Source organism: Octodon degus, unplaced genomic scaffold (genome assembly GCF_000260255.1).
Source record: "Octodon degus isolate 3935 unplaced genomic scaffold, OctDeg1.0 scaffold00084, whole genome shotgun sequence".
Taxonomy (NCBI): domain Eukaryota; kingdom Metazoa; phylum Chordata; class Mammalia; order Rodentia; family Octodontidae; genus Octodon; species Octodon degus.
In genome coordinates this window covers 89,268-115,347 of record NW_004524660.1, presented here as the reverse complement: position 1 = coordinate 115,347, position 26,080 = coordinate 89,268, and the positions used below count along the sequence as shown (strand labels likewise).

Genomic DNA, 26,080 nt, shown 5'->3' with positions numbered 1-26,080 from the left:
GTTGCTGGTGATCTAACCTACTTTCTTTCTTTCTTTCTTTCTTTCTTTCTTTCTTTCTTTCTTTCTTTCTTTCTTTCTTTCTTTCTTTCTTTTTTTTTTTTGTGGTACCAGAGATCGAACTCAGACCTTGTGCTTGGCAGTCAGGCACTTAAACCACTGAGCTATCTCCCCAGCCCCTCAGCCCTTCTTAGTATTGTGAATGATATTTTTTCTTAATTTCTTTTTCAGTCATTATTAGTGTAGAGGACTGCTGTTGATCTTTGTGCAATGATTTTGTATCTTATTACACTACTGTTGTGGTTTGTGTCTAGACATCTCTCCAAAGCCTCGTGGTCATAAGGGTTTTTGGAGGGAGTGGCTGAATCTAGAGTGTGTGATTGATTTGTGCAGTGTTGGGTTCAAGTGTGGATGATTGCTGGATCAGTTTACAGATGGGATTGTAACCACCCTAGTCCCCACAGACTGGATACAATAAGAGACAGAAAGTAGTTTGTCCTTGTTCTCTCTCTAATTGGTCTTTCTCTTCCTCTGTGAACTGTTGCCCCTCAGCAATGTACTACCCTGCTTTGGAATCAGCCAATTATGTTTTTTTTTGTTTGTTTGTTTTCCGTATTTTAGGGAAGGGTCTATTGGGTGTTCAGGGTCTCACTACTAGATTGGACTTGTAGTGATCCGCTTGTTTACAGCCTCCCAAGACCTGGTATTACAGGTGTGCGCCACCACGCCCAGTCTCAATTTCTGTCTCAGCGCTCCCCGGGGGTGGGACCGGTATTGAAGGTCCAGGGATCCAGCCACCAGCCCCTGTTCCTGCTTGCAGGTGCTTTAATCTACTGAGCTATTTGGCCGGCCCCCTAATTATGTTCTTGATAAACCTTTCCTTTTTAATTTCAGGTATTTTGTCTCAATAATGAGGAAAGTAAGGAGGACAACTACTAAATTTGGTTATTAATTTTGGGAGTCTTTATGTGGAATTTTTAGGGTCTTTCTTTCATATATATACCCCCCCCTTTTTTTCTTGCCTGGTTGTTTTGGCTTTTTTGAATACTATATTACAAACAAAAATAGTGATGGTCGACATTCTTGTCTTGTTTCTTATTTTGGAGGCAAAGCTTTCAGGTTTGCCCCATTTAATATGATGTTGGCAATAGGTTTGTCTTAATGCCTTTTATCAGGTTGAGGTAAAGTCCTTCTGCATAGCGGTGCCTCCCTTCACAGCCTTAACACTTTCCACAATTTTAGTTGCAGAATTTGTTCCACAAACTGAGGTACCCTGTCCTTGTTTTGTTGGGCATTTTTATAGATGAATATTGGATTTTTCAAAGGCTTTTTTTGCATGTCTTGAAATGATCATGAGATTTTTATCCTTTCTTCTGCTTATGTGATATTTTACATTTATTGATTTCCATATGTTGAACTCTCCTTGTGTTACTGGGATTAACCCTGCTTGGTCATAATGTATATGATCTTTTTGATGATTTGCTGCATTCTGTTTACCAATATCTTATTGAGGGTTTATATATCTATGTTCTTTAAAGAAAGTATCTTGTAATTTCTTGATTGGATCCTTGTGTGGTTTTGGTATCACAGTAATTTGGTACCCAGGATTGAGTTTGGGAGTAGTCCTTCCCTTTTAGTTTTAAAGAGTGAGGAATACTGGCATTAGATCTTTCCCTGAAATTATTATGTAGTCTAGCAGTGAATCCATTAGGTCCTCGACTTTTCTAAGGTGATAGGTTTTTCACTACTTCAGCTCTTAGTGCATTGTTCAGAGCCTTTGTTCACTTTGGTAATTTCATATGAATTTGGAAATATATCCAATTCTTTTGAATTTTCCAATTTTTCTGAGTATGGGCTAAATAATTACCAATAATTTTCTGATTATGGTGGTGTCTGTTATGATTTCATTTTTTAAAAAAATATTAGGGTTACAGTGAGACTTTTATTTATTAAATTAAATATACGGGTACATTTTAGATACACATTATGATCAAATTCATCATTGGAAGTTTGTATCTGTACATGATGTATCTTAATTCTTTTTTCCACTCTCCTACCCTCCCTTCAATCCCTTATTCCCTTCTTGCTTACAAAAGCTTTGCTTCTATTTCTTCTTTTTATTTTATTTTTCCTTCCTTTTCCACTCCCCTCTCTCTAGGTCCCCTTCCCATTTAAACATTTTCCTCTTATTTCACAATATCTGTTACATATTTTGGTCCTCATTTACCTTTCTGGTTTTTCTTTTCTTTTTTTGCGGAACCGGGGATTGAACTTAGACCCTAGAGCTTGCCAGGGAAGTACTTATTCTACTGAAAACCATCACCCTGGCCCACCTTTCTGTTTTTTCACACCAGAGAAACAATACAATATTTATAGGTGTTCTATTTATTTCGCTTAAAAGTATGATCTCAATGTGTATCCATTTACCTAGAAATGTCTCAAATTTATTCTTCTTTGAATAGTACTCCATTGTATTGAAAAATACATTTTTTAACCATTCGTCAGTTAATGGGCATTTGAGCTATTGATTTAGCTATTACAAACTGTGTATTTTTTTTAATTTTTAAAAAAATTTTTGTATTTTAGGGAAGGGTCTACAAGGTATTCAGGGTCTCACTACTAGATCGAACTCCTAGTGATCTGCCTGTTTACAGCGTCCCAAAAGCTGGGATAGGCACACGCTACCACGCCCAGTCTCAGTTGCTGTCTCAGCGTGCCCCGGAGGTGAGGACTGCACGTCAGGGCACGGCAGGACAGGCCCAGGGGTCAGCCTGTGTATTAGAAGTGTAGATGTGCTATATCACGGTGGTATGATGTTGTTACTTCTTTTAGGAGGATACAGAGAAGGGGAATAGATGGATCAATGGGATCGATAGTCCTTTTCATAGCAATCTTGACACTGATTTCCACAGTGCACTCACACTGGCATTGCTAACATTTCCTTTCCCCATACCTCTTCTAGCATTTGCTGTCGTTTGATTTCTTGATAATAGCCATTCTTTCTAGGATAAGATGGATTCTCGGTATTGTTTTTGTTTTAATTTAATTTAATTTTTTATTCAGTTTAATGAGAAAAAAGATAAACTAGCAATGAAATAGTTTCAAAACAAGTTAGTAGGATAGCTACAGTTCAGTATTGTTTTTACTTGCCTTTCTTGAACGACTAGTGATGTTGAACATATAATTTTCATATAGTTATTTGCCATTTCATCTTCATCTGAGAAGTATCTGTTTACTATGCCCAGTTTTGGGTTGGGTCTTTAAATTTGGGGGCAGGTCTGATTTTTCGTATTTTTGTATACATTGTAGATATTAGTCCTTTGTCTGAGGAACAGCTGGCAAAATAAACCCACTGTATAGGTTGTCTTTTCATTCTGTTGATGACTTCTTTTGCTGTACAAAATCTTTTTAATGAGATCCCACTTGTTGATTTTTTACAATTGTTAAAAAATCATTCATTTCTTTTATTTGGTACAGGGTCTTGCTATGTAGCTGGGACTCATAGTGATCCTTCTTTCTCAGTCTCTCCAGTGCTGGGATTATAGGTATGTGCCACCATGCCCAATTTTGGTGACTGGTTCAGTGCACCCAGGGTACATGGGCTGGCACAGCATGCAGTACCAGGGATCAAAACCAGGGCCTTGCATTTGCCAGGAAGGCACTTGGACCGCCAAACTACCTCCCCAGCACCATCCCAGTTGTCGGTTTTTTGTACTGTTTTCCTTGTGATTGGGATTTTGTTCATAGAGTCTTTGCCTGCATCTGTGTCTTCAAAAGTTCTACTTATTCTACCTTCCAGCAGAATGTTTATATTTTAATATTTAGATTTTTGATCCAATTCCATGTAATTTATACTACATAGTGAGAGACACAGGCCTCTCTTGGCATGTGGAAAGCCAGTTTGTTCAGCACCATTTAGTAAAGAGGCTATCTTTCTTCTAGTGAAGCTGTTTGGCCCATTTGTTGAAAGTTAGAGGGCTGAGTGTGTTTGGAGTTGTTTATGGATCTTTTAACCTTTTATAAATCTGCAGATCTGTTTTTATTTTATCATAGTAGCTTTGTACCATAATTTCAAGTCAGACATTGTGATGCTTTCTGCTTTGCCTTTGTTGCCCAGAGTTGTTCTTACTATTTGAGGTCTCTTCTGTTTTCAGACATATTTTTTAGGATTTTTTTCTCCAATTCTGTGAGCTATTAGTATTTTAATCAGGATTGTGGGCCAGGGAGATAGATTGGCGGTCTAAGTGCCTGCCTGGAAAACATAAGGACCCAGGTTCAATCCCCGGTACCACATGCTGTGCTAGCCACTGAAAAACTAGGTGTGGTGGCACACACCTGTAATCCCAGTGCTGAGGAGGTTGAGACAGAAGGATCATGAGTGAGCTGCATAGCAAGACCCTGTACCAAAAATATAAATAAATAAAAGATTTTTTAAAAAATTAAATAAGGATTTCATTACATCTGTATAAAATTTTGGTTGTTTTCACTGTTGATTTTTCCTACCCAAGAACAAGGGCTGTCTTTCCATTTTCTGATACGTCATTGATCTCCTTTATAACAGTACTATGGCCAGGGAGATAACTTAGTGGAATAAGTGCCTACTTGGCAAGTGCAAGGTCCTGAGTTCAATCCCTGATACCACCAAGAAAAAAAAAAAAAAAAAGAGTACTAAAGTTTTCAATGTAGAAGCCTTTCTAAAAAAATATATATATTTCATTATTATAGCATCTCAGTATGTGGCTTTGACTCATAGTGATCCTCCTGTTTTTAGCCTCCCCAGCCTGGGATTGTAGGCATGTGCCACTAAGCCAGAACTCTGGCCCCCTCAGCATGCCCTGGGGGCAGGGCTGGCATGGCATGTGATGCCAGGGATTGAACTGTGTTCCCTGTGCTTGCCTAAGCTTGCCTAAGCAGGTGTTTTAGTCTGCTGAGCTGTCTCGCTGGCTCCTAATGTAGAAATCTTTTACCTCCTTTGTTAGATTGATTCTTATTTCATTTTGTGGATGCTTTTTGAAAGCTACTGTTTCCCTAATTTCTCTCAGAATGAGTTTATTATTTCTGTATAAGAATGCTTCTTCCTCTCCTGTCCTTATTCATTTCTTTCTTTTATCTAGTTGCTCTGGCTAATATGTTCAGAACTATCTTGATTTGGCATAGTGACTGTACATCCTTGTTTTGTTCCTGATGTTAGAGTGAACTTTGAGACTTTCAGATGATGTTGGCTGTTGGTTTGTCATAGATGTCTTTTTATCAGATTGAGATAAAGACCATCTATTCCAGTTTTCTGTAGGGTTTTATCATGAATGAGTTTTGGACTTTGCCAAATGCTTTCTCTGTATCTTTTGAGATGATCATATGGTTTTTGTCCTTGGCTCTGTTACTGTGTTATATTACATTTATTGATTTGGGTATATTGAGACATCTTTGCACCCCTGGGATGACTCCTACTTAGTAATGATGTATAATCTTCTTGATTTACTGCCTTCTGTTTATCAGTGTCTTAATGAAGATTTTTTAAAATTTTATGCTAATTAGGGAAATCGGCCTACAGTTCTCTCTCTCTCTTTTTTTTTTTAATCTTTTATTTATTTATTTATTTGGTACAGGGTCTCTCTACTCAGCTCAGATGCCTCATGTCTCAGCCAGCCTCATGTCTCTCCCCAGCAATGGGGTTACAGGTGTGCACCACCACGCCGTTTTTTTTGGTGGCCGGCTCAGCGCCGGGCAGGCACAGCACATGATAAAAGGAATTAAACCCCAGTCTTTACACTTGCCAGTCAGGCTCTTAGACCACCAGGCTATCTCCGCAGCCCCAGATGGGTTGACTGCTTTTGTTTATATCAGGGTAATGTCTCCTACCAAGATTGAGTTTGGGAGTATTGCTTCCTTTTATTTTCATTAGAGTTGAGGAATAGTGGCCTTAGATCTTCTCTAAAGTTCTTGTGGAATTCAGCAATGGACCCTTCAGGACTAGGATTTTCCTTTGTAAGCTTTTAATTATAATCTTCAATTTCATTAACTGATATTGGTTTATTTTATGTCTTTTTTATTTTGTTTTTGTTTTTTTGTTTTTAAATTATTTTTTAGTGAAACTGGGGATTGAATGCAGGCCCTTGTGCTTGCCAGGGAAGCGCTTATTCTACAGAGCCATCTCCCCAGCCCTGTATCTTCTTGATTCACTTTTGGTAATTCATATGTATCTAAGAATCTGCGTACTTCTCTGTTTTTCATATTATTAAAAATGAAATGAAAGATAGGTATCTTGAAATAGGTATCTTCTATATTTCTCCAGGATCTGTTAAAACTTCACCCTATTTTTTGAATCTTTTCTTTCCATATTTTGATGAGGTTGGCTGAAGTTTTATCAATTTTATTTAATCTTTGGAAAAACCTGCCATTCAATTCTGTCTCAGTTACTCTTCTCTTGTTGCTGGGGTAAATACTTGATACTCAAAATGAAGGAAAGAAAGGTATATTTAGTTCACAGTTACTGGAGATTTCAGTCCACACTCATCTGGCTCCAAGGCAGTGTGGCACATGGCAGAGAGCAACCTTTCATGACGGTGGCAAAGAGCAAGAGCAAATGGAAAGAATAGCTTCAACAGTGTGGCAACAGGGAGCAAGTCTGTGTCCCTTAAATTGCATTCAGGTTATCCACCCCAGGCTGGGTATAGTAGTCACACCCACTATCCCAGCAGCACTCACACCCAAAGTCCCAGTGGATCATGAGTTAATCACAAACTCTGGAAGTCCACCCCATGACTACTTGAGGCTTTGGGGGGACAACTAGACACAAACTGTAACAAATTCATTGAGTCTTTATGTTGTTTTCTTTGTCCCGGTTGCATTAATTTCTGCTTTGATCTGTATAATTTCCTTCCTCATACAAGCATTGGGCTTGACTTGTTCTTCTTTCCTGTAAGTTTGTGCTTCAGCATGAGATTATCTGATCTCCCTCTGTTTTCCTGATGTGAGAATTATTGCTACAAATTTTCCTCAGAGGACTGCTTTCATTGCATCCCATAAGTTCAGGTATATTGAAACAGTGTTATCATTTAATTGTATAACTGTATACTTAGTTTAACGTTATCTGTGACCCATTGGCCATTCAGTAGGATATTTAATTTCTGTATGTTTATGTATTTTTTGTTGTTTCTATTGCCATTGCCATGTGACAAAAGTCCAATTTCATTGCACTGTAGTCTGATAATAAGCATGATATAATGTGAGTTCCTTTGCATTTACTTAAGCATGTTTTATGAACCAGTGTGTGGTCTATTTTGGAGACTGTCCCATGCACAGCTGAAAAGAGTGTTTATTCTCATGTGGGGCGGAATGCTCTGTAGACAGCTACTAAGACCATCTATTCACAGGTTTGGTTCAGTTCTGATATTTGTTTATGATTTTGTATAGTTGGTCTATTGTGACAGTGGAGTATTGAGGTCTCATTATAATTGTATTAGCGCTTATTTGATTTATAATGCCCATTAATACTTGTTTTATATAGTTGGGTGTATTGTTACTGGATGCGTATATATTTATGATTGTTTTCTCTTCCTCTTGGATTGTTTGTTTAACAAATACATAGTGATCTTCTCTTTTGACCAGTCTTATCTTCAAATCTACTTACCTGAAAATAGAAGAGCTACATCTGCTTTTTTCTGGGTTCCTATAACAAGAAGTACTATTCTTCGTTCTTTGTGTTTCAGTCCATGAATTTCTTTTTATGTTATATATGTTTCTTACATGCAGCATATTGTTGGATCTTTGTTCTTGAACCATTCTGCCAGTCTTTTTCTTTTGATTGTTGAATTGAGACCATTTATATTGATGGCTATAATTGATATGTATTGACTTATCCTTGTTATTATTTTACTGCTGTTTTTTCCTGTCTTTCCTTTTTGTTCAGTTGCTTGCCTTGCCTCATAGATTCTGTGTATTGGTCTTCTTGGAATTGTAACCTTTGTTATCTTTTTCTTAAATATCCTTCAGAACCTTTTGTAGATCCAGTTTGGTGGTCATGAATTTCATCAGTTCTTTGTCATAGTTGTATCTTATTTTTCCTTTGATTATGAAAGATAGTTTTGCACAATACATAAATGTGCGTTGAAGATTGTTTTGTTTCAGGACTTGAAATACTTCACTCCAAGCTGTGCTTTACTTAATGGTTTGTGTTGAGAAGTTTGCTGTGATTCTCATGGATGATTCTGTATAGGTAATTTGTTTCTTTTCCCTACCAACTTTCAGTATTTTGCCTCTATCTCAAGACCCTGCCACCTCCATTAATTTGAGAGAGGAGGCTGCAGTGTAATTAACCCGACACCCAGTTCTCTGGGAATAGGCCATAGAATTTTTAATGATTCAAAGGCTAACAAGATATTGGCATGCATAGAAAACCAATGAACAGCAGCAACTATGCCACCCTGGCAATGGCAGTAAGATCAGCAACAGTAATAACATCAAAGACAAGCTAGATGTACCCTAAGAACAGTTATGTACCACTCTTAACCATAGAAGAAAGATCTGTAATTATCATATGAACACTAAAACAAATAAAATATTGACATACAGTGTGCTGGGCATGATGTCACATGCCTGTAATCCTAGCACTTGAGAGGCTGAGGCAGGAGAATCACTACAAGTAAAAGGCTAATCTGGGCCAAAAAGTGAGTTTAAGATCAACCTGAGCCACACAGTGAAACCCTGTCTCAAAAAGACCAAAAGAAATAGTAAATACTAAATGTAACAACTGTACCTCCAATAATATTCAATAGTAATAGTATAAAGTTAAGTAACTACCTAAATGTTAATATAGTTTAATGTTTATGCTAGTAAAGCTAGAGGGGTTGGGGAACAAAAGAATCAAAAATATAAAATTTGTAAAATTAATCAGTGAAAGATGAGGAGGAGGAAGTGAGATAATGGATCCTATTGAGTAAATGATATTAGATAAAAGTAGCAGAAGAGAACAGAAAAGGAAAAAAAAACCTCAAGAGAGTAAAGAGAGAAAAGAAAAATAAGATGGAAAAAAGGGAAAAAATACACCCCCAAACCCCACAAACCCATGAAGGAAAATGGAAAAAAAAAGATTAAAACAAATATTCCTTTATTGTGAGCTTGCCATAGCTTTGGCTCTCCTAAAAAGAATGTACACTGAAGACTTAAATAAAAGAAGTACTATAGTTTGTAGAGTCCAGGGAGGTCAAAGCTCTCTTGGAGCTAAGACAAAGGCTTCTGTGTTCTCTGGCTCCCCCAAATTTAATGGGTCCTTCACAGTTCATGGGTGCAGGAAGTGGAGGGCACATCTGAGCCTAGGAAAATGAACAGTGCCTTGAGAAGTTAGAACAAAGACAGTAAATCTTGCTATTGAAAGGAACTCGTTGATCTCTGATGTTGTCAGTTTATTGCTCTAGAATAGGAAGTGTCAGCCGCACTTTAGAATCACTTTATCAGTGCAGTCCTACCTTGCCTTCAGGGACCATGAACATGAGCATTCCAATACATCCAGAGAACACTGTGCTCATCAGTTAAACCCTTACACGGCCTGGTTCCCAACATGCTTCTGTTTGTATTTTTATTTTTATTCTTTTGACACAGGGTGTCGCTACACAGTTTGGACTCCTAGTGATCCTCCTGTCTAGTGATTCTCCTGTCTCAGCCTCCCTCATGCTGGGATTACAGGCATGTGCCACCACACCCAGTTTCAGGGTGGCATGGTATATAGTGCTGGAGATTGAATTCAGGACCTTGAGCTTGCCAGGCAGGCACTTGGACCACCAAGCTCTCTCCCCAGTCCTTCCATTTTTGAATGAATGTTTTCTAAATCTGCAGTGTTGGAATCCAGGAAGTTGCAGTTTTCTCCATCTAGTTTTAGGGCTTATGGGTGTGTGAGGTTCACCTTCTGCTCCAGAGATACCTGAGTCTGTACCCCCCAAAGTATGGTAACTGTCCAAGCCAACGCATGTTCTTGCTAGCATTGGGCAATGAGGTGTCTGCTGGATTTAAGCAGTGGGGTGGGGGATTAAGCAGACTTCTACACTGAATTCCAGCACTTGCAGATCCTGCTGCTTCTGAAAGCCACATTTGCCAGGTCTGGCTTCTCACCATAGAGGGTAGAGCTTTGTGTTCTTCCTGGTTTGTGCTTAAACTTCTCCACAAATCTGTATCTAGCCAGCACCCTTTCTATGGCTGTTTGTTTTTGTAATCTCTCACCTAGTCCCTGTGGTAAGGTAACGCTAGAGAACCTTAAGTGAAGTTTTTCTGAAGTTCTTCTATGGTTCAGTCTTAAACAATTAGTCCCTTCCTAAAATGTATCCTCATTGAAGTCTCTCCAGTATGGCAAGTGTTGCATTGGATTTCTTCTCTTGGGGCTGGTGCTGGTGGACTGGTGCATTATTCCATACCTTCTCTCCCAGAGCATTGGCTTCTTCCATGGTCAGGTTGGTCGATTGGTAGATGCCTCTGCTGCCTTGGGCTGAGGAGAAACAAGACACGGAGTGGGCGCAGAGCTGGCAGGTAGCCATGATGATGTCATGGGATCTGTGGGAGCAAAGTTGACCAGGGGTGCTTGTGGCTCTTGTCCTTAGGCCTCACTTATATAATTTATGCATTTGCTATGCTTTATTTTTATATCCTTAGAACATTCAGGTTGAAATTTTAGTTTCCAGTGTAATGCTATTAAGTAGTACCTCATCCTCATGAATAGGGTTAGTGTTCTTGTAGAGAGGCTCCAGAGTGCTGCCTCCCTGTCTTCCGTTGGTTCTGCCATGTGAGGACACCTAGGTGGTATCATCTGTGAGGAATGAATCATTCGGCATCGTATGTACTTCTGCTGGTGCCTTGAGCGTGGACTTCCTAGCCTCTAAAACTGTTAGCAAATACATTTCTGTTCTTTATAAATTTTCCAGTCCAGGCCATTTTATAATGGTAGCAGGAATGTATTAAAACAACATCCTGTTCACACCTTGAACAATTTTTAGAGGCATGAAAGGGCAGAAGCATTTAACCCCTTACTCTAGTTCCTGTAAGCTGGAGGTTGTTTCCAGCACAGAAATACCTTGCACCTCTGGATTGGATGTGCCTGAATGACGATTTGACAGCGGCAGGCATCTCACAGTCCATGGCAGAAAAGACGGGGATAAGGGCTGCCTTGCGTAGGAGCTACTCTTCTTTGCGATAAGTGACTGACCTTGATTTCTGTCTGGAGCTAGGGTTATTTCTTTGTAATTGAGGCAGTGGGGACAATAGCTAGAGTTCATATTCTCTTGGATATATTTTTATGATTTTTATTATATCTTTGACAGTAGGGAATAGGGATAGGGAAAACTGAAGGTCCAAACAGGGTACATTCAACAGAGGGTTCAAGGCCTTTGGAATAAAGTTTTGAGTTACCTGTTTTGTTTTGTTTTGTTTTGTTTTGTTTTGTATTTAGTGCAGGGTCTCCAGAGTAGTTCTCACTACACAGATCAGACTTGTAGTGATTCTACTGTTTTCAGCTTCTCAAGTGTTGAGATTACAGGCGAGCGCATGACACCCAGTCTCAGTCGCTGTCTGAGTGCACCTGGGGGCGGGGCCAGCAGGGCATGTTAGGGATCAAACCTCTGACCCCTACGTCTGCCTAAGCAGGTGCTTTAATCCGCTGAGCTATCCGGCCGCCCAATAAATTACCTGTTGTTGAAATTACCAAATCTAGATTAAATACTGGCTAAGGATAACAGAAAAATAGAATAGGTGGTTTTATGAAGGAGATAGTGAACATTAAGTGTGGTCTTATAATGAATTGTAGCAGCCAGGATTTTTTTTTTTTTAATGTATTTGATACAGTCTCTATGCAACTCGGACTCGTAGTGATCCTCCTGCTTTCAGCCTCCCCAGTGCTGGGATTACAGGTATGCACTACCGTGCCTGGATGAGATAGCCAGCTCAGTGCTCCTAGGGGCAGGGCCAGCAAGCTGATGGTGCCAGGGAAGCAGCAAGGATTATACCATCTTCTACTCACCTTCCTGCATTTAGTCTTTTGTAAAAATAGTAAGTAGATGGCTTCTATCTTGAAGTCTGAATAGTAGATTAGACTTACTAGAGATCATGTACAAATTAGAGGGGTGCAAGGGTGGCCTCTTCTAGTGCCATCTTACATGGTCTCAGGCCTTATCTTTGATTCCAGCTATTGTGTTGTTATGGTTTGTGTCTAGATGTCCCCCCCAAAGCCTCATGCAGTCATGGGGCGGGCTTCTACAGATTTTAAATTGATTCATGGTCCAATGCTGAGATTATGGATGTGAGGGCTACACCAGCCCCGGGGCGAACAGCCTGCATACAATATAATGAAAGGAAAGAGGCTTACTCTGTGCTGCTCCTCCCTTTTGCTGTTGTTGCTTTTGCTGTTTGCCACTGCCATGAACTGCTGCCCTCTGCCATGTGCCACTCTGCCTTAGAGCCAGCCAAGTATGGACTGAAACCTCCACAAACTATGAGCTAAATAAACCTTTCCTTCCTTAATTCCGGGCATTGGGTATTTTCTCTCAGCAGTGAAGACAGGTGTGGGGAACAATTCTGTGCATGACTGGGTCTACTTGCATTGGTAGTACCTTATTTTAAGCATGTACCATGTGTTGTATTTCTTGCCCTCTGGGGCTGGCCACTCACTAACAACTCACCTGCAAACGCTCTCGAAACATGGAGTTGACTCTTCAGATTATTGCTCAGCAAGAGGTAGTCTAGTAAGTCTGAAAGGAAGGATCCTCAGGGGGTTGCTCATTAAATAACTAGTTGCCAGCACCAGTTGCTTACTTGAGAAAACATCTATATTAGTTTTTTTTTTTTAATCTCCTTTTTTACTTTCCTGTGTTCCACCTTTCTCTATGAATACATTCCTGAGTAAACTTACTATATGCAGACCTTTGCTGCCAGTGCAGCTCAAACTGAGACACGCATGGAGTAGGAGCTGGCAAGCTATGTCCAAGCCCAAACCATTGCCTAATTTTGTAACTAAAATGTTATTGGAACACAGATATGCACATTTCTCTGGTATTGCACCTGGTTGCTTTCATACTACAGTAGGATTGAGTAGGTTTGAGGAGATGCATAACTTGCAAAATCTAAAATATTTAGCTATCCACTCTTTCCAGAAAACTTGTCAACCCTGTTTCTTAATGCAGCTATAGCAAGTTAGCAGTCTTGATAACCTAAACAACAAATAGATGGTTTAAAGTAGTACTGATTGCTCTCTTAAAGTTTAGAATTACTGGCAGAGCTGGTTCATTTTAGAAAAAGAGGGAATGCGCTTCCTTTTCTCTTCTAGCTCTAGGAGGCTACCTGTATTCCTTGAGGGCGTGCTGAGACAGGGAATGAGACTGGGCGTGGTGGTGCACTCCTATAATCCCAGCACTTGGGAAGCTAAACACAGGAGAATCCCTGCAAGTTGGACCTGTGTAATGAGACCCTGTAGACCCTGCACTAAATACAAAACAAAAATGATAACAACAACAAACTAAAAATACATGGATGGATACCTAAGAATGTTGTTTTAGTGTTGATATGGAAATATTCTCAAGTTATTAAATGCAAAAGGAAAGGTTTCAAAGTGAAGAGCTGTTGATGTGCATTTTAATAAATGTCTGTGGTTTATATATTTAAACATTTTTCTGGGATTATAGACATTAAAGTGTTTTTGTTTTTTTTTCCTTAATGAAATACTGTTTATAGTGCTTACCCCTAAGTGGTATTAAAAGCTTGGTAAAAATAAATAAATAAATAAAAGCTTGGTAGGTGAGGGAAGACTTAAGTATATTTCATACTTTACTGAATATTTTGAAAATTAATTATAAAATAAATTTATTACTTTTAGTATTAAAAAAATAAAGAAGCCAGGCATAGACACACCTCTAATCTCAGCACTCTGGGAGGCTGAGGTAGAAGGATTACACGTTTAAGTCTGTTTGGATAATTAAACCATTTAGGGAGACCCTATGTCAAAAAAAGAGGACTGTGCACAAGAAAGAGAGAAATCAAAGTACTCTTGTTATTTACAGTGCTTTCTCTTGGTACTTCATTGGAGTGAGATTGGAGTTGTAGGCCATTTTGGATTATGTGAGAGCTGAGAAGGGATAATTGATAGTTTGGGGGTGATATAAATGCATGAAAGACAAGAAAAAGGCAAAAGGCTAAAACCTTTTAAAATTATGGATGTAGAATTTTGTCACTCAGACCACATGCCACTGCCTGTTTCTGAAGCTCAGCTGAAAGATTTGGGATTCACTGATGACTGTGATTTTAGAAGACTGCATCAGAGTGAGAGAGAACTTAATGAATCTGTCTTTTTTTATTAGTTTCTTATAAAAACTTGGGTCTAACCTGATAACTTTTTAGGATGTGGGTGAATTTTAGCCTTTGGGTCTCTGTACCATTGTCCTTATTTTTATGCCAATGATTAGTTTTTAAATTATGGTTTCTTGTCTGTTTATTTGATTTTTATCTCTCTTCCGACTGGAATTTAAATTCCATGAAGGCAATGGACTTTGTTTTCCTCACCACTGTATTGCTTAGATTTAGAATAATCTGTAATCTGCTTCTACATGATAGTTAAATATTTGTACGAAGAGTTTGCCTGGAAAGCATTTGTTGAATCAGTAGCTGTTAAGATGATTACGGGGACAATTAGGAATTGGCTAGGAATGGTCTCTTCAAGAGTCATTATTTTATTTTATTTTTTAAATTTTTATTTATTTATTTTTTTTTTTTTGCTGGAACTAGGGATTGAACTTGGGTCCTTGTGCTTGCCAGGGAAGCACTTATTCCACTGAGCCATCTCCCTGCCCCCCCCCTTTTTTTAAGAGTCAGTATTTTAATTGACCTTAAGAGAACTAATTTTATTTTTCTTAGTCTGACCAAGGACATGACTGGAAAGGAAGATGTGTACCGAGGCCCAGCCATCAGAGCACTCTGCAGAATCACAGATGTAAGTTCTCTTTGTTTTACTGATTTACCAAAGGGAACATTCTGATTTAGCAGGAATCCCTAGTCTGATTTTGTGAATCTCCTGTGTAAGAGACACATGACCATCAAAAAGGTTTTTCTGGGTCTATAATAGCCTTATCTTCTTTCACATTATCTTCTTTGTCTGTTTAGAGTAGTGTGTTTTCTCACCATAGGGTGTTTGCTATCATGAACTGTTAATGGGGCACATTGCTTATAGCAGATAAAACTCATTACAATTTGACTTTAAACTTTTTTTAAAAATTGTAGTACAGGTAACTCAGAATTTGATGTAAAGCTTGTAAGTAGTTACCAGAGCAAGAAATAGCGGGCCAGGGATATAGCTCAGTGACATAAGCACCTGCCTGGCAAGCACAAGGTCATGAGTTTGATCCCAAGTACAGAGAGAGAGAGAGAGAGAGAGAGAGAGAGAGAGAGAGAGAGAGAGAGAGAAATGAAATAAAGGAGATCTAAGGAGTTTAGCAGCAAGATTTTTAGATATTTACTGTGGTTAGCCATGATTTTCCTGGACTTGGATCCCTTGTGCAGATACTTAATAGTGCTTACCTCTAAGTGGTACTAAAATGTTGGCAATAAATAAATAAAAGCTTGGTAGGTGAGGGAAGATTTAAGTATATTTCATACTTTACTGAGTATTTTGAAAATTAATTATAAAATAAATTTATTGCTTCTAGTATTAAAAAAATAAAGAAGCCAGGCATAGACACATCTCTGATCTCAGCACTCTGGAAGGCTGAGATAGAAAGATTACAAGTTTAAGCCTGTTTGGATAATTAAGCCATTTAGAGAGACCCTATGTCAAAGAGGACTATGCACAAGAAAGAAATCAAAGTACTCTTGTTATTTACAGTGTTTTCTCTTGGTGCTATACTGGAGTAAGGTTGGAGTTGCAGGCCATTTTGGATTACATGAGAGCTGAGAAAGGGAATAATTGATAGTTTAGGGGTAATAGCCACTAGTAACCAGTAGCTTGTATACACCTGAATCTAAGTCTGACTTTTTAATCTGATACAGCCTGTCAGATCTGGAGTAGTGAGTTCATTTAGTATGTTCTAGGAACTCTGAGTAGGAAAGGTTGAATTGAAGGGCAGACCACCATTGCCAAGCAAGTTGAATAAGAGCTATATACCCATGTTTTGATATAGCTTGTGTATATATTTGAAAGCTTCCTAAGTTTTAAATTTTGGGCCAAATCAAATTAAAAGTTTGGCAGATATGGACCCTAAAAGAAATATTTAGCGTCTGTTGTTTTGCCCTGTTGTTTTGCCACGGTTGTTTTTAGTTTTAATTGGTAAGGTAACAGTAGACCAAGCCAGAACTAGCATTAAAACTCTTTATTTGAATATTGACCCTAATCTGTTTACTCATCTGCTATTGCCTTCCCAGTCCTAGATTTTTTCCCTAGTTAAAGTAATAAAGACCTTTATTTCCGTAAGATTTTGTGCTGAGGGCTTGCTTTAGTAGGATTTTGAGGATTTGCTAACTTGGGACTTCTCTGGAGAGAGCATTTATGTGTCTTAAGATAATCATGAATTATGTTTAATTTATAAAGTTGGATCTTTATATAATATGTACTTTTCATGCAGAGGTGTTTTGAGGACTTAAAAAGTAGCCTCCACACTCCGGAAAACTGAGAAAGGAGGATCACAAATTCAAACCCAGCCTGTTCAACTAAGTGACTTAGCAAAACCTTGAGTCAAAATTTAAAAATTTTAAAAAGGAGGTTGGGAATGTAGCCTCCATCCCCATATGGGAATTCATTTATAACATCTCTTATTCAGAAATTCTCATGAGTGTGATGATTGGGTGTTCATGCCTTGTGCATGAGATGTGCCTCCCTCAAATCTTGTTACGACGTGAGCAAATTACCAGTCTGATGTGAAAAAAAAAGAAAAAGAAAAAGAAATTTAGCTTCTATTTGTGTGTTTCTTTCAAGCTAGCATTCTCCACTTTGAGATAGTTTGTTTCATAATTGAACAATTAAAGTTTATTACATGAAAAAAAAGTTTAATACATGATAACCTTAAGTGTTCTTTTTTGAAACTTCTACATTATTTAGGTTCTGCACTCTGGGATATTATTACTATGCTATATAATCTTTCAATATTTTAAACATTTATGTATAAATATATGACTGGCTTTTATAAATTATTTTGAAGTACTGATGTTGTATAACAATTTTTTCGATTGCTTTTTCTTTTTCAATGTTACTAGGGAACGATGTTACAAGCCATTGAAAGGTACATGAAGCAGGCCATTGTGGACAAAGTCTCCAGCGTATCCAGTTCAGCACTGGTGTCTTCCTTAGTAAGTGAGAGACCAGTTTTCTGGATCTTATTTATGGTACATTTCCTAGTTGTAAAAGCAAAATGCCATGGTTTAAATATATGTATATATTTCTGTTACTTTATTCAGATGTGTTTTAGCAGCTAAAATGGACAATAAAATCATAAAATGCCATGTTTGAAAGGTTTTGGGAGTCTCAAAGTTGTGCATATAATAGGCATGCCATGGGGTAAAGTATAGGACAGGGAAAAAACTGAGAGCATTCCTTAAAACAATGTCCTTTGTGACCTGCACTTTGACATCTTGCCTCTGTCTTTCCTTGATGCCTTGAATCTGCATGTGTACTTCAATTCAGTCTCCTGTGTTACTTCTTAATTTCCTCCGTGGAAGCGGTCTTTGTTTTTAATAATAACTTTACTTTATCCTTTTAATTAAAACAAAATGTATTCATTAAAGATGAGTTACATTGCATTTGATTAAAATCAGTAATAAATATGTGAATGTGTTAAAACATCCAAATCACAAGATTTCCTGATTTTGGAATGTCATTGATTGGTTTATATAGCAAGGAATATATTGTGCTTAGTTTCTTTCTTCATGGGAGTTTCCTGGAATGGTATTTAAACACCATTCTCTTAGCTAGCCATTTCTTTCCTCTTTGCCTTTCATTATTTTTATATACACTTTCCAGCTTACAGATATATTTCAACTGTTGCAAAGAGGTATTGAAGGAAATGTTTCTGGTTTATTAGTAATGGGGATATGTTTTTGTTTTGCGGAACCGGGGATTGAACTCAGGCCCTTGTGCTTATTCTACTGAGCCATCTCCCAGGCCCCCTATAATGGAGATATGAACTAGACTTATTTAGTGTAGTGGATTAATCAGTGGTCACCTTGTATTATTTTATTTTATTTATTTTTTTTGGTGGAACCGAGGATTGAACTCAGATCATTGCATTTGCCAGTCAAGCGCTTATCCTACTGAGCCTTCTCCCCAGCCCCAAAGAAACACAATGCATGAAACAGATTTTTTTTTTTCTTTGTAAAACCGGGGATTGAACTCAGGCCCTTATGCTTGTCAGGGAATCACTTATTCCACTGAGCCATCTCCCTGACCCCAGTGGTCACCTTATAATACCCAGCTGAACAGAATCAGTGTGATGCTGGGTGTGCAAGGCCCACCTGAAGATTATTGTCAACAACATAAAAGAAACCAGAGATGAAGAGGTGTGCTATTGATTCTCCTGGAGAAGCTTGTCTCTCTGGCTCTCCTGATATGAACTCAGCTGTTCTTGTCATCAGAAAAGTTTGGCACCTCACTGTTGATGAGACTAGCTAGAATTATTTTAGGGGAAGCTCTGGTCCTTACCGTGGGCATTGCTTCCTGGCTCTAGTGCAGATCCCTCAGGCTGCTGCCACAGATCCTTCAGACTTTCTAGTTTCCACCACTGACTTTTGGGCCTTCCCAGTGCAGATCCTTGATACAGACTTGCATGAGACATTGTCATGTGCTCTAAACCTCCAGTTGGACTTGTGGAAGACATTGGCACAGGCTGTAGGTCTTCAGCTGGACTCTTATAAGACATTGCCGTGGGATCCAGGACCTCAGCTTTATTCTTTGGGTCTCTAGTGTGTGGGCAGATCTCCCATACTCTTTTGCATTTGACTCTTTGGGTGAATATTATAATACAATCCTATAAATTATGTGTCTTATATTAAATCCTTTCCCTAATAAATCCTTACCAGAACATTTGGCTGTAAAATTTTCTTAGAAATGTCTAATGTAATTTTGCAAGGAAATTAATTCATTTATAAACTTCTAGTGATCATACATTATTCTCTTTTGACCTCACATTTAGCATATGATGAAGATAAGCTATGATGTGGTTAAACGCTGGATAAATGAAGCCCAAGAAGCTGCATCAAGTGACAATATTATGGTCCAGGTAATGTCATTGAATCACATGAGCCTGTGTCTCCAGATGCTTTCTTTAAGGAGAACATAATGATTCCCTGATAGTGACTAGAGACAAATTGTTTGGCATTTATATAGCTTATCAGTGTGTATTCTCAAATCGTTGTCTCACTAATTATGATTATTGTCATAGATCTTTTGACTGTGTAGTACAAGATAGATATATTCTGTAGGCATATTCGGTAAAGGTTCTTAGGTTCAGTAATAGATTGAAATGTTCATTCCACAGGTTCTTCAAAATGATTGTAGGCTTTTATGTGAAAAATAACTTGTGTGAAAAAATACTCAATTCCAAATTTCTTTGGATTTGAGTATATAGACATTATAAAAATAATAAAGAACAGTTCTTAGTTTACATAACTTTTAAATAATTTTATCAAAAGATCTCTTTATGGTAATTATTAGGCTATTTCTTATTAGAAAGAACAAGATTATTATTTTCTTTCTTTCCAATACTGGGGTTTGAACCTAGGACCTCATGCATGCTAGGGAACCACTGTAGCACTAAGTTACTTCCCAACTCTTTTTATTCATTTTAAAATTTTGACAGGGTTTTGCTAAGTTTCCCAGGCTGACCTTGATTTTGTGGGGGTTTTTTGTTTTTTTTTTTCTTTAGCTTCCCAGGTAGCTGGAATTATAGGTCTCAGCAAGATTATATTCTTGACCTGTAATCTTGGCATTGCAGTGGCAAGCAGAAACACTGAAATGACACCCAGAATTTGGAGGCAGATTTATGTACATTGATGTGTTCTGATTAGGATCATTGCAAAAATATCAAGCCCCTGTCTCTGATGGTCTAGAGTATATATGGGTTAAGCAAGTGCAGAGGAAGAGTAGCTATCAGTTGGGGGTTGGTTCTTGTAATATGCATCACAGTGACCAGCCATTTCTAGGATGCAGAAGCTTCTGGCATCACAATTGGATCTATTAGGGGGGCAGTGAAAAATCTGAAGTATATTGACTGGAGTGGGGGGCGAATTTTCTGTTATATTCCCTCCCCCACTCCTCCTAGTTTCCCCTGATTTTTTTTTTTTTTTTTTTGGCAGAAATGGGGATTTGAACTCAGACCCTTGCGCTTGCCAGGCAAGCGCTTATTCTACTGAGCCATCTCCCTGGCCCCCCTTGAAAATTTTTCCTGTGCATATTCCATGTGACGAGATCCAACTAGAAGCAGTAACATTAGGCTTGTCAGTAATCCTAAGATGGGCCCTAGTCATGGTCCCCAATTGTCTTATTACAAAGTGTTTCCTTAAGTTGCTTTTAGGAAGAGACATAATTTAGGCTTATCTATTTTGTATCATTACTCTAGCAAGGTATTGAAAGAGTTAATCTAGTGCAGGAGGGTATCCAATGTACCTTAGATGCATATCAAATCTTGGTCAAATATTCGATTTTATTCTTTTGGGGCAACCATCTATAGGTTTAAAGCAAAAACCACAGCTAGCAGGTGGGCAGGGAGGTAACGACTGGGGCGGGCAGCCTGAAAAGACAAAAGTCAAGGGAAATAGGTGTGAAGCAATCCTGTGAATTGTGTCCTCAGACTGAAGCCATACGTAGACTAGTCATCATCGAGAGTGACCAGAACAAGGCTTTCTGTGTATCATCTCTTCAGAGTGAGTTGTCTGGTCCAGGTAAATTTTCCAGTGGATCTAAGGCTAGATCTTCTGAAACTTGTAGAGGTGGTTAATATGTACTTGAGATATATATATATATATGTGTGTGTGTGTGTGTGTGTGTGTGTGTGTGTATAGAATATTTACAGGTATGTCTCGTCTTTTAACTGAACTTTTAATGGATCTAGGTATAAGCTGTTTCTGTAAGGTTGTTTTATTTAGTTATCTCTGCTGCAAATGCAGGTCCAATGTTGCTTTCAATTGTCAAGGTTAGGCCATGTATCTTTATGTCTTTAAGGGAGGGGAGGTCAGGGTCAGTGGCACAAATGTTGAAGCTTGAGCTGGCTGCAGGGGTATGGGTGCTAGTGCTCTGACTTGAACCTGCAGAACAAACAGTGGAGGGCAGATCTGGCTCTGATCTTCTGGGAGTACCGAGTAAAGTTTTCCTATCTGGGATTGATGTTTCAGTCAGTAGAATCCCCTGAGGGGTTTTAAGAGTGCAGGTTTGACATCATTGATGGCAGGTTTCCAAGTAACAGCAAGAGGCACTAGCAGGAGAGCTTTGGCCAAAATGGCTTTATCCAAGGTAACCACAGCATATCTAGCCTGTCAAGACTCCATTCCTACCAGTTGCTTTCATCCACCAACAGAGTATACTCAGCATCTATTGGGGTTTATTTTCACTCATGGTCTAGTAAGCCCAGGTTGATGGGCAGGTACCAGGCAGGACTGAGTGGTCCACAGTTATTCAGGAGGTCCAGTACAACATGTGGTGCCTGGACAGTTAGGTCTCATACTAAGGTGAGCTTGTCAGCTTTCTTGATCAGAAGGACAGTGACTGTTAAGGGTGAAGGCAAAGGAGGGAGGCAGCCTTTAGCAACCAAATCCAACTATTTGTACAGGTATCCACTGGGCACTCTCAGGGTCTGACAGTCTGAGTAAGCATCGTGTTTGTGAACTCAAGGATCCAGATTCTGAAAAAGCTACTAGCATCTCCAAGAAATTTGCAGAGTATTTTCTTGTAACCAGTTTCTGCCAGATGTTGGTGCCTTTTGTGCCTTTCCAGCAGGCAGCTTGAGTGTGATTAATCAGAAGTGCTTTTTCAAAGAGGAAACAAGATTTTGAACCTCTCAGAGGTTGAGTCCAGGTTAGTTGTGAAGAAAGGCTGCCTGACAGGAGCCAGTCAAAGGCAGAAGAAGGCATTCTTTAGATCCAGGTGGGTGTCACGTCTAGCAGGTTGAGTGACAGAGACTGAGGCAACATATATGGAAGGCCATCGCAGATGTATTGGCAGTTCAGAGATCCTGAGCTGGCTGTTCAGGCAGGAAAGGTATATTTAAGCAGTTTGACAGTCTATGCTGTTTGCTCAGGGGCCCATGACAGAGTTGAAAGGGACAGAAAAACAGGCTGTTTCAGAGAAAAATTCCTGGTGACTTGGCTAAATCTGTTGTCAGAGCCTCCCTAAAAATAGTGGGAGAGTTCTTAACCCCTTATGGCAATTGAGTCCAAATAAGCTAATGTTTTGTGTGAGGATTTTCCCAGTTGAAGCGGATTATAGTATCAGCTCAAGCTGAGGAAGGCATCTTTTAAATCTGAACATTATAAACTAGGTGTTACCTGGAGATAACAGTTCAAAAAGTGTGTATTGGTTGGAAACTGCAGAATGCAAGGTGATGGCTGCATTGTTGATGACAAGATCTTGTATTTGTTGGTAATCCCTATTAGGTGTTATTACCAGGAGAAGAGTATCCTAAGATGTTTCTAAAAGTGTTCTAAGTCTATCAGGTATTTTAAGAGTCTCAGAGTGTTCTAGGTTCCATCAGGCTGATGTGTGGCTGGATGTGTGTCTGCTTCCCATGACATAGGAAATTGCAGGGTTCATGGCCAGGTCCAGAGTTTAGCTTATACCTCTGGAAGAAGAAGTTTCAGAATTTCAGGATTGTGGTTATCTGTCTCAGGCTGATGGAGGGGTCGTCTTCCTTTTGGGGGAATGAGAGGGAGGTGACTGGCTTGGTGCTTTAGATGGTTGTTTCTAACTCGAAGAGGTCTCTTCCCAGAAGCAGTATGGCGACTGACTTACCCAGGGGATACCCTCACGGGCTGTAAGTTTGTGCCTAGCAGAGGGAGAGAGGCAAGAATCCTTCTTACCTGATGACTATGGGCTTCTAGCTGAAGAAAGGGGCCTGCTCTGGCCTAGTCTGAGCCTATCAGACCAATGAAAGGGTTGGTATTGGATCCAGGTTGAAACTTTTGAGAATTCTTATCTTAATTTGAATGGGCTTTTTTTTTTTTTTTTTAAAGTGTCCATAGACCTTGTAATTTGCATGTTGATTTTTGGTCAGAAGGTGTGATCATCTGTCAGACTTGATTTTCTTGTGGATATCAGGCTTCTGGCTAACAGCAGTAACTTCTGACATATTGCTGGGCTTTTTGCTCCCCTCTTTGATATCTTGGAGAAGTGCTTGGCTGATTTTAGGTTTCTAGGCAGGGCATGTTTTGGGAAAGGCCTACACTCATTCATCATTCATCCTCAGGTAAAATGAGGAACTCACAAAGAATTGCTGACAGTATCTCAGGTGGGTTTTAGATGATCCCAACTGGTAAGATATGCCTAACTCTGAAGCAGAAGGTTCGGTGGGAAGATCTGTATAGTTAAATACAAGCAATGGCTGTAAAACTGTTAGCAGCATCTGTGGTACTGATGAGGGTGCCAAGGTAGAATATTCAGGAAGACTGGGCTTCTTTTCTTGTTCCTTTGAGATGCAGAGAGTGGTTTGGTTTCACTTTTAACTTCATAAAAGCCCTTTTTCCTGCAGTCAGAGGCCATGGATTTTGACTTTTTACATGTGTGTTGTGTACCTTTGAATGATGGTACAATAGACAAGGGGTTGGTATCCTTCAGAGACACCATTCAGGTGCCCACTTGGCCGCGCCCCTCACAGGGACTTAGGCACAACTTAGCTAAGGAAGATGTGAGGCCTCCATTATGCTATATGTTGATCACCATGGAACTGCAGGTGTGGGCCCAGTCAGCCGCAGAAATCAGTGCTTCCTGGTCTTGGTGCACAGATAGAGCAGCCTATTGCTTACACTGGTCATTCCACTCACACATCCATTCAGCAGGCACTCCGAGGTTAAACATTCCAAACCTCTTACCTCGACCATGGTCCTCTAACTAGTGGGTGTTGATTAGACTCCCCTATGCTCAAGCTGAGCAGAACTGACAGACAAACTGGGGTACCCCGGGGGGGAAGGGAGGTCTCATTGGAATTAGGCAGACAGGCAGGCAGACTGTTCCCTTCTTCCTTTGTGAGCTGCTCGAGCAGGGCTCCGGAGTCTTCCTCCAGACTTCCAAAGGGACTTGAGAAATCTGAAGGGTACGCCTTCCCATCTGGACCCGGAGAGGTCCCTGCTCCATTCAGGAGGGCCATGACCGGTGACGAAAGAAATTAGTATGGTCTTTTTAGCTGATGCACCAGATGCAACTGCAAGCAGAAACATTGGAATGACACCCAGGATTTGGATACAGAATAATTTACACTGATGGGCACTGATTGAGATCATTCCAGAAATATCAGACTTTAACCTTTGGTGATCTAAGGCATATATGGATAAGAAAACAGGAAGCAGAAGAAGAATGGGTTGTTAGTTGAGGATTGCTTCTTGCAATATGCATCATAGTGACCAGCTGTTTCTAGGAGACAGAAAGACAGAAGCAACTAGAATTGCAACAGGAACTATTACCTTGACAACTAAGAGACTGAAGTATACTGGCTGGTGTGGCCATTTTCTCTAACTGAATTAAAATATTTCTTATGTATATGAGAGGTATTTATGGCTTTTTAATGTTTATATTTTCTCATGTTAGCAAATTTATTTTTTTCCATAATTTTATTGAGAAACAAATAGCAATAGGACAGTTTCAAATCAAATTGGTAGGACAGTTTCAATAATTAACACATTGCATACATTCTTCCTAGTGGTTAATTGCTATACAAGATGCAGACATGATATCCTATTTACAAACATTATTAGAACAAATCCCTCTATTCATTAAGAGAATGCAACTATATATCTGTCCTAATCATTTTGAACACACAGATACAAAATGGATATTCACTCTACCCCCGTTTTTTAAGTTCCATTATTTGAATATTATAGGTGTGTAAACTCAGCAAAATATTCTAAAAGAGTCCAGTAGTCCATAATAGTATTGGGTCTTCTGCTTCACTGCAAGTGTCAGAAATTGTTGACCTGAGTCCCCTACAGATCAACATAACAGCATGGCTTTACTTCTTATACTTCGTTTTTATACTTTTCTGCTGGATGGTTAAGACCAAGGTAAAGCAGGACCTGTGCAACAAGAGTTGTAGCTTTTGGGTCTGATAAGGTCAGTGAAATCCTCTCAGGATTTATCCTAAGATCCTGTACCTCACATTCTAGAAGCTTTGTCAGTGTCAGCCATGTGGATGAATCACGGCCATTGCTTGGCCAATGTGCTCTCTGTGAAAGCCTGAGAGAATGTTTTCTCTCCATGTGACTCTCCTTAGGCACACTCTATGTCATCGATCGCTTTCCTCTTTGGCCCCGTAATCTCCTTGATCAGAAAATTTGGGACACTACTGAGTTACATGACATTACAGTAAAAGTTCTCATATGTCCTCAGTCTTAATTGACCTTGAAGGGTTAGGGCCAAATTGTTGGATTTCCTTGCAGCCCTCCTTTTTCTCTAATTTTGGTCTGCAAACTTAGGTTCTTAACCCTCCACAAGAGAAGCTTATTGTTATTACCATACAACCTAGGCTGTTAAGCTTAACCTCACTATCTGTCTGAATATCAAACATCTTCAGCACAACATACAGCAGGTATTTTTCATCAAATATTGATATGTTGAACTTTAAGTCCCTACAGAATATGATGAAAAAAACATTTAAAAATTAGAATATATTTTAAAAAACAGGCATAAAGAATTATATAATTCTTATGTTTACATATAAGTCCAAAACTCTAACCATATAAAACCTTGTAGCAGGACAGTCCCACAACATTCCTTTTCTTGTCTCTTGCCTTCATTCACCACTCCCTTCTTTTTGAACAATCATCTAAGCGAGAGACAACAGAGCAGCAACTGGCATGTCATGACAAGCAGCCCATATTCTGAAGACCAGAATGACAGGCACTCCAAGCATGAAACTACTATTACAGATTACCATCT

At 39.1% G+C, this 26,080-nt stretch overlaps 1 protein-coding gene and 1 pseudogene across 1 annotated transcript in view; both read left to right on the top strand.

Annotated features, from left to right (window-relative positions):
- Positions 1-26,080, top strand: part of LOC101587851 (coatomer subunit gamma-2) — a 136,880-nt gene that overhangs the window by 28,763 nt on the left and 82,037 nt on the right. Inside the window, exons 6-8 of the mRNA XM_004636890.2 lie at positions 14,878-14,953; positions 17,206-17,298; positions 19,137-19,223. Coding sequence (XP_004636947.1) covers positions 14,878-14,953; positions 17,206-17,298; positions 19,137-19,223 — 256 coding nt within the window. The remainder of the gene's footprint in view (positions 1-14,877; positions 14,954-17,205; positions 17,299-19,136; positions 19,224-26,080) is intronic.
- LOC111818263 lies at positions 16,760-16,870 on the top strand (annotated as a pseudogene).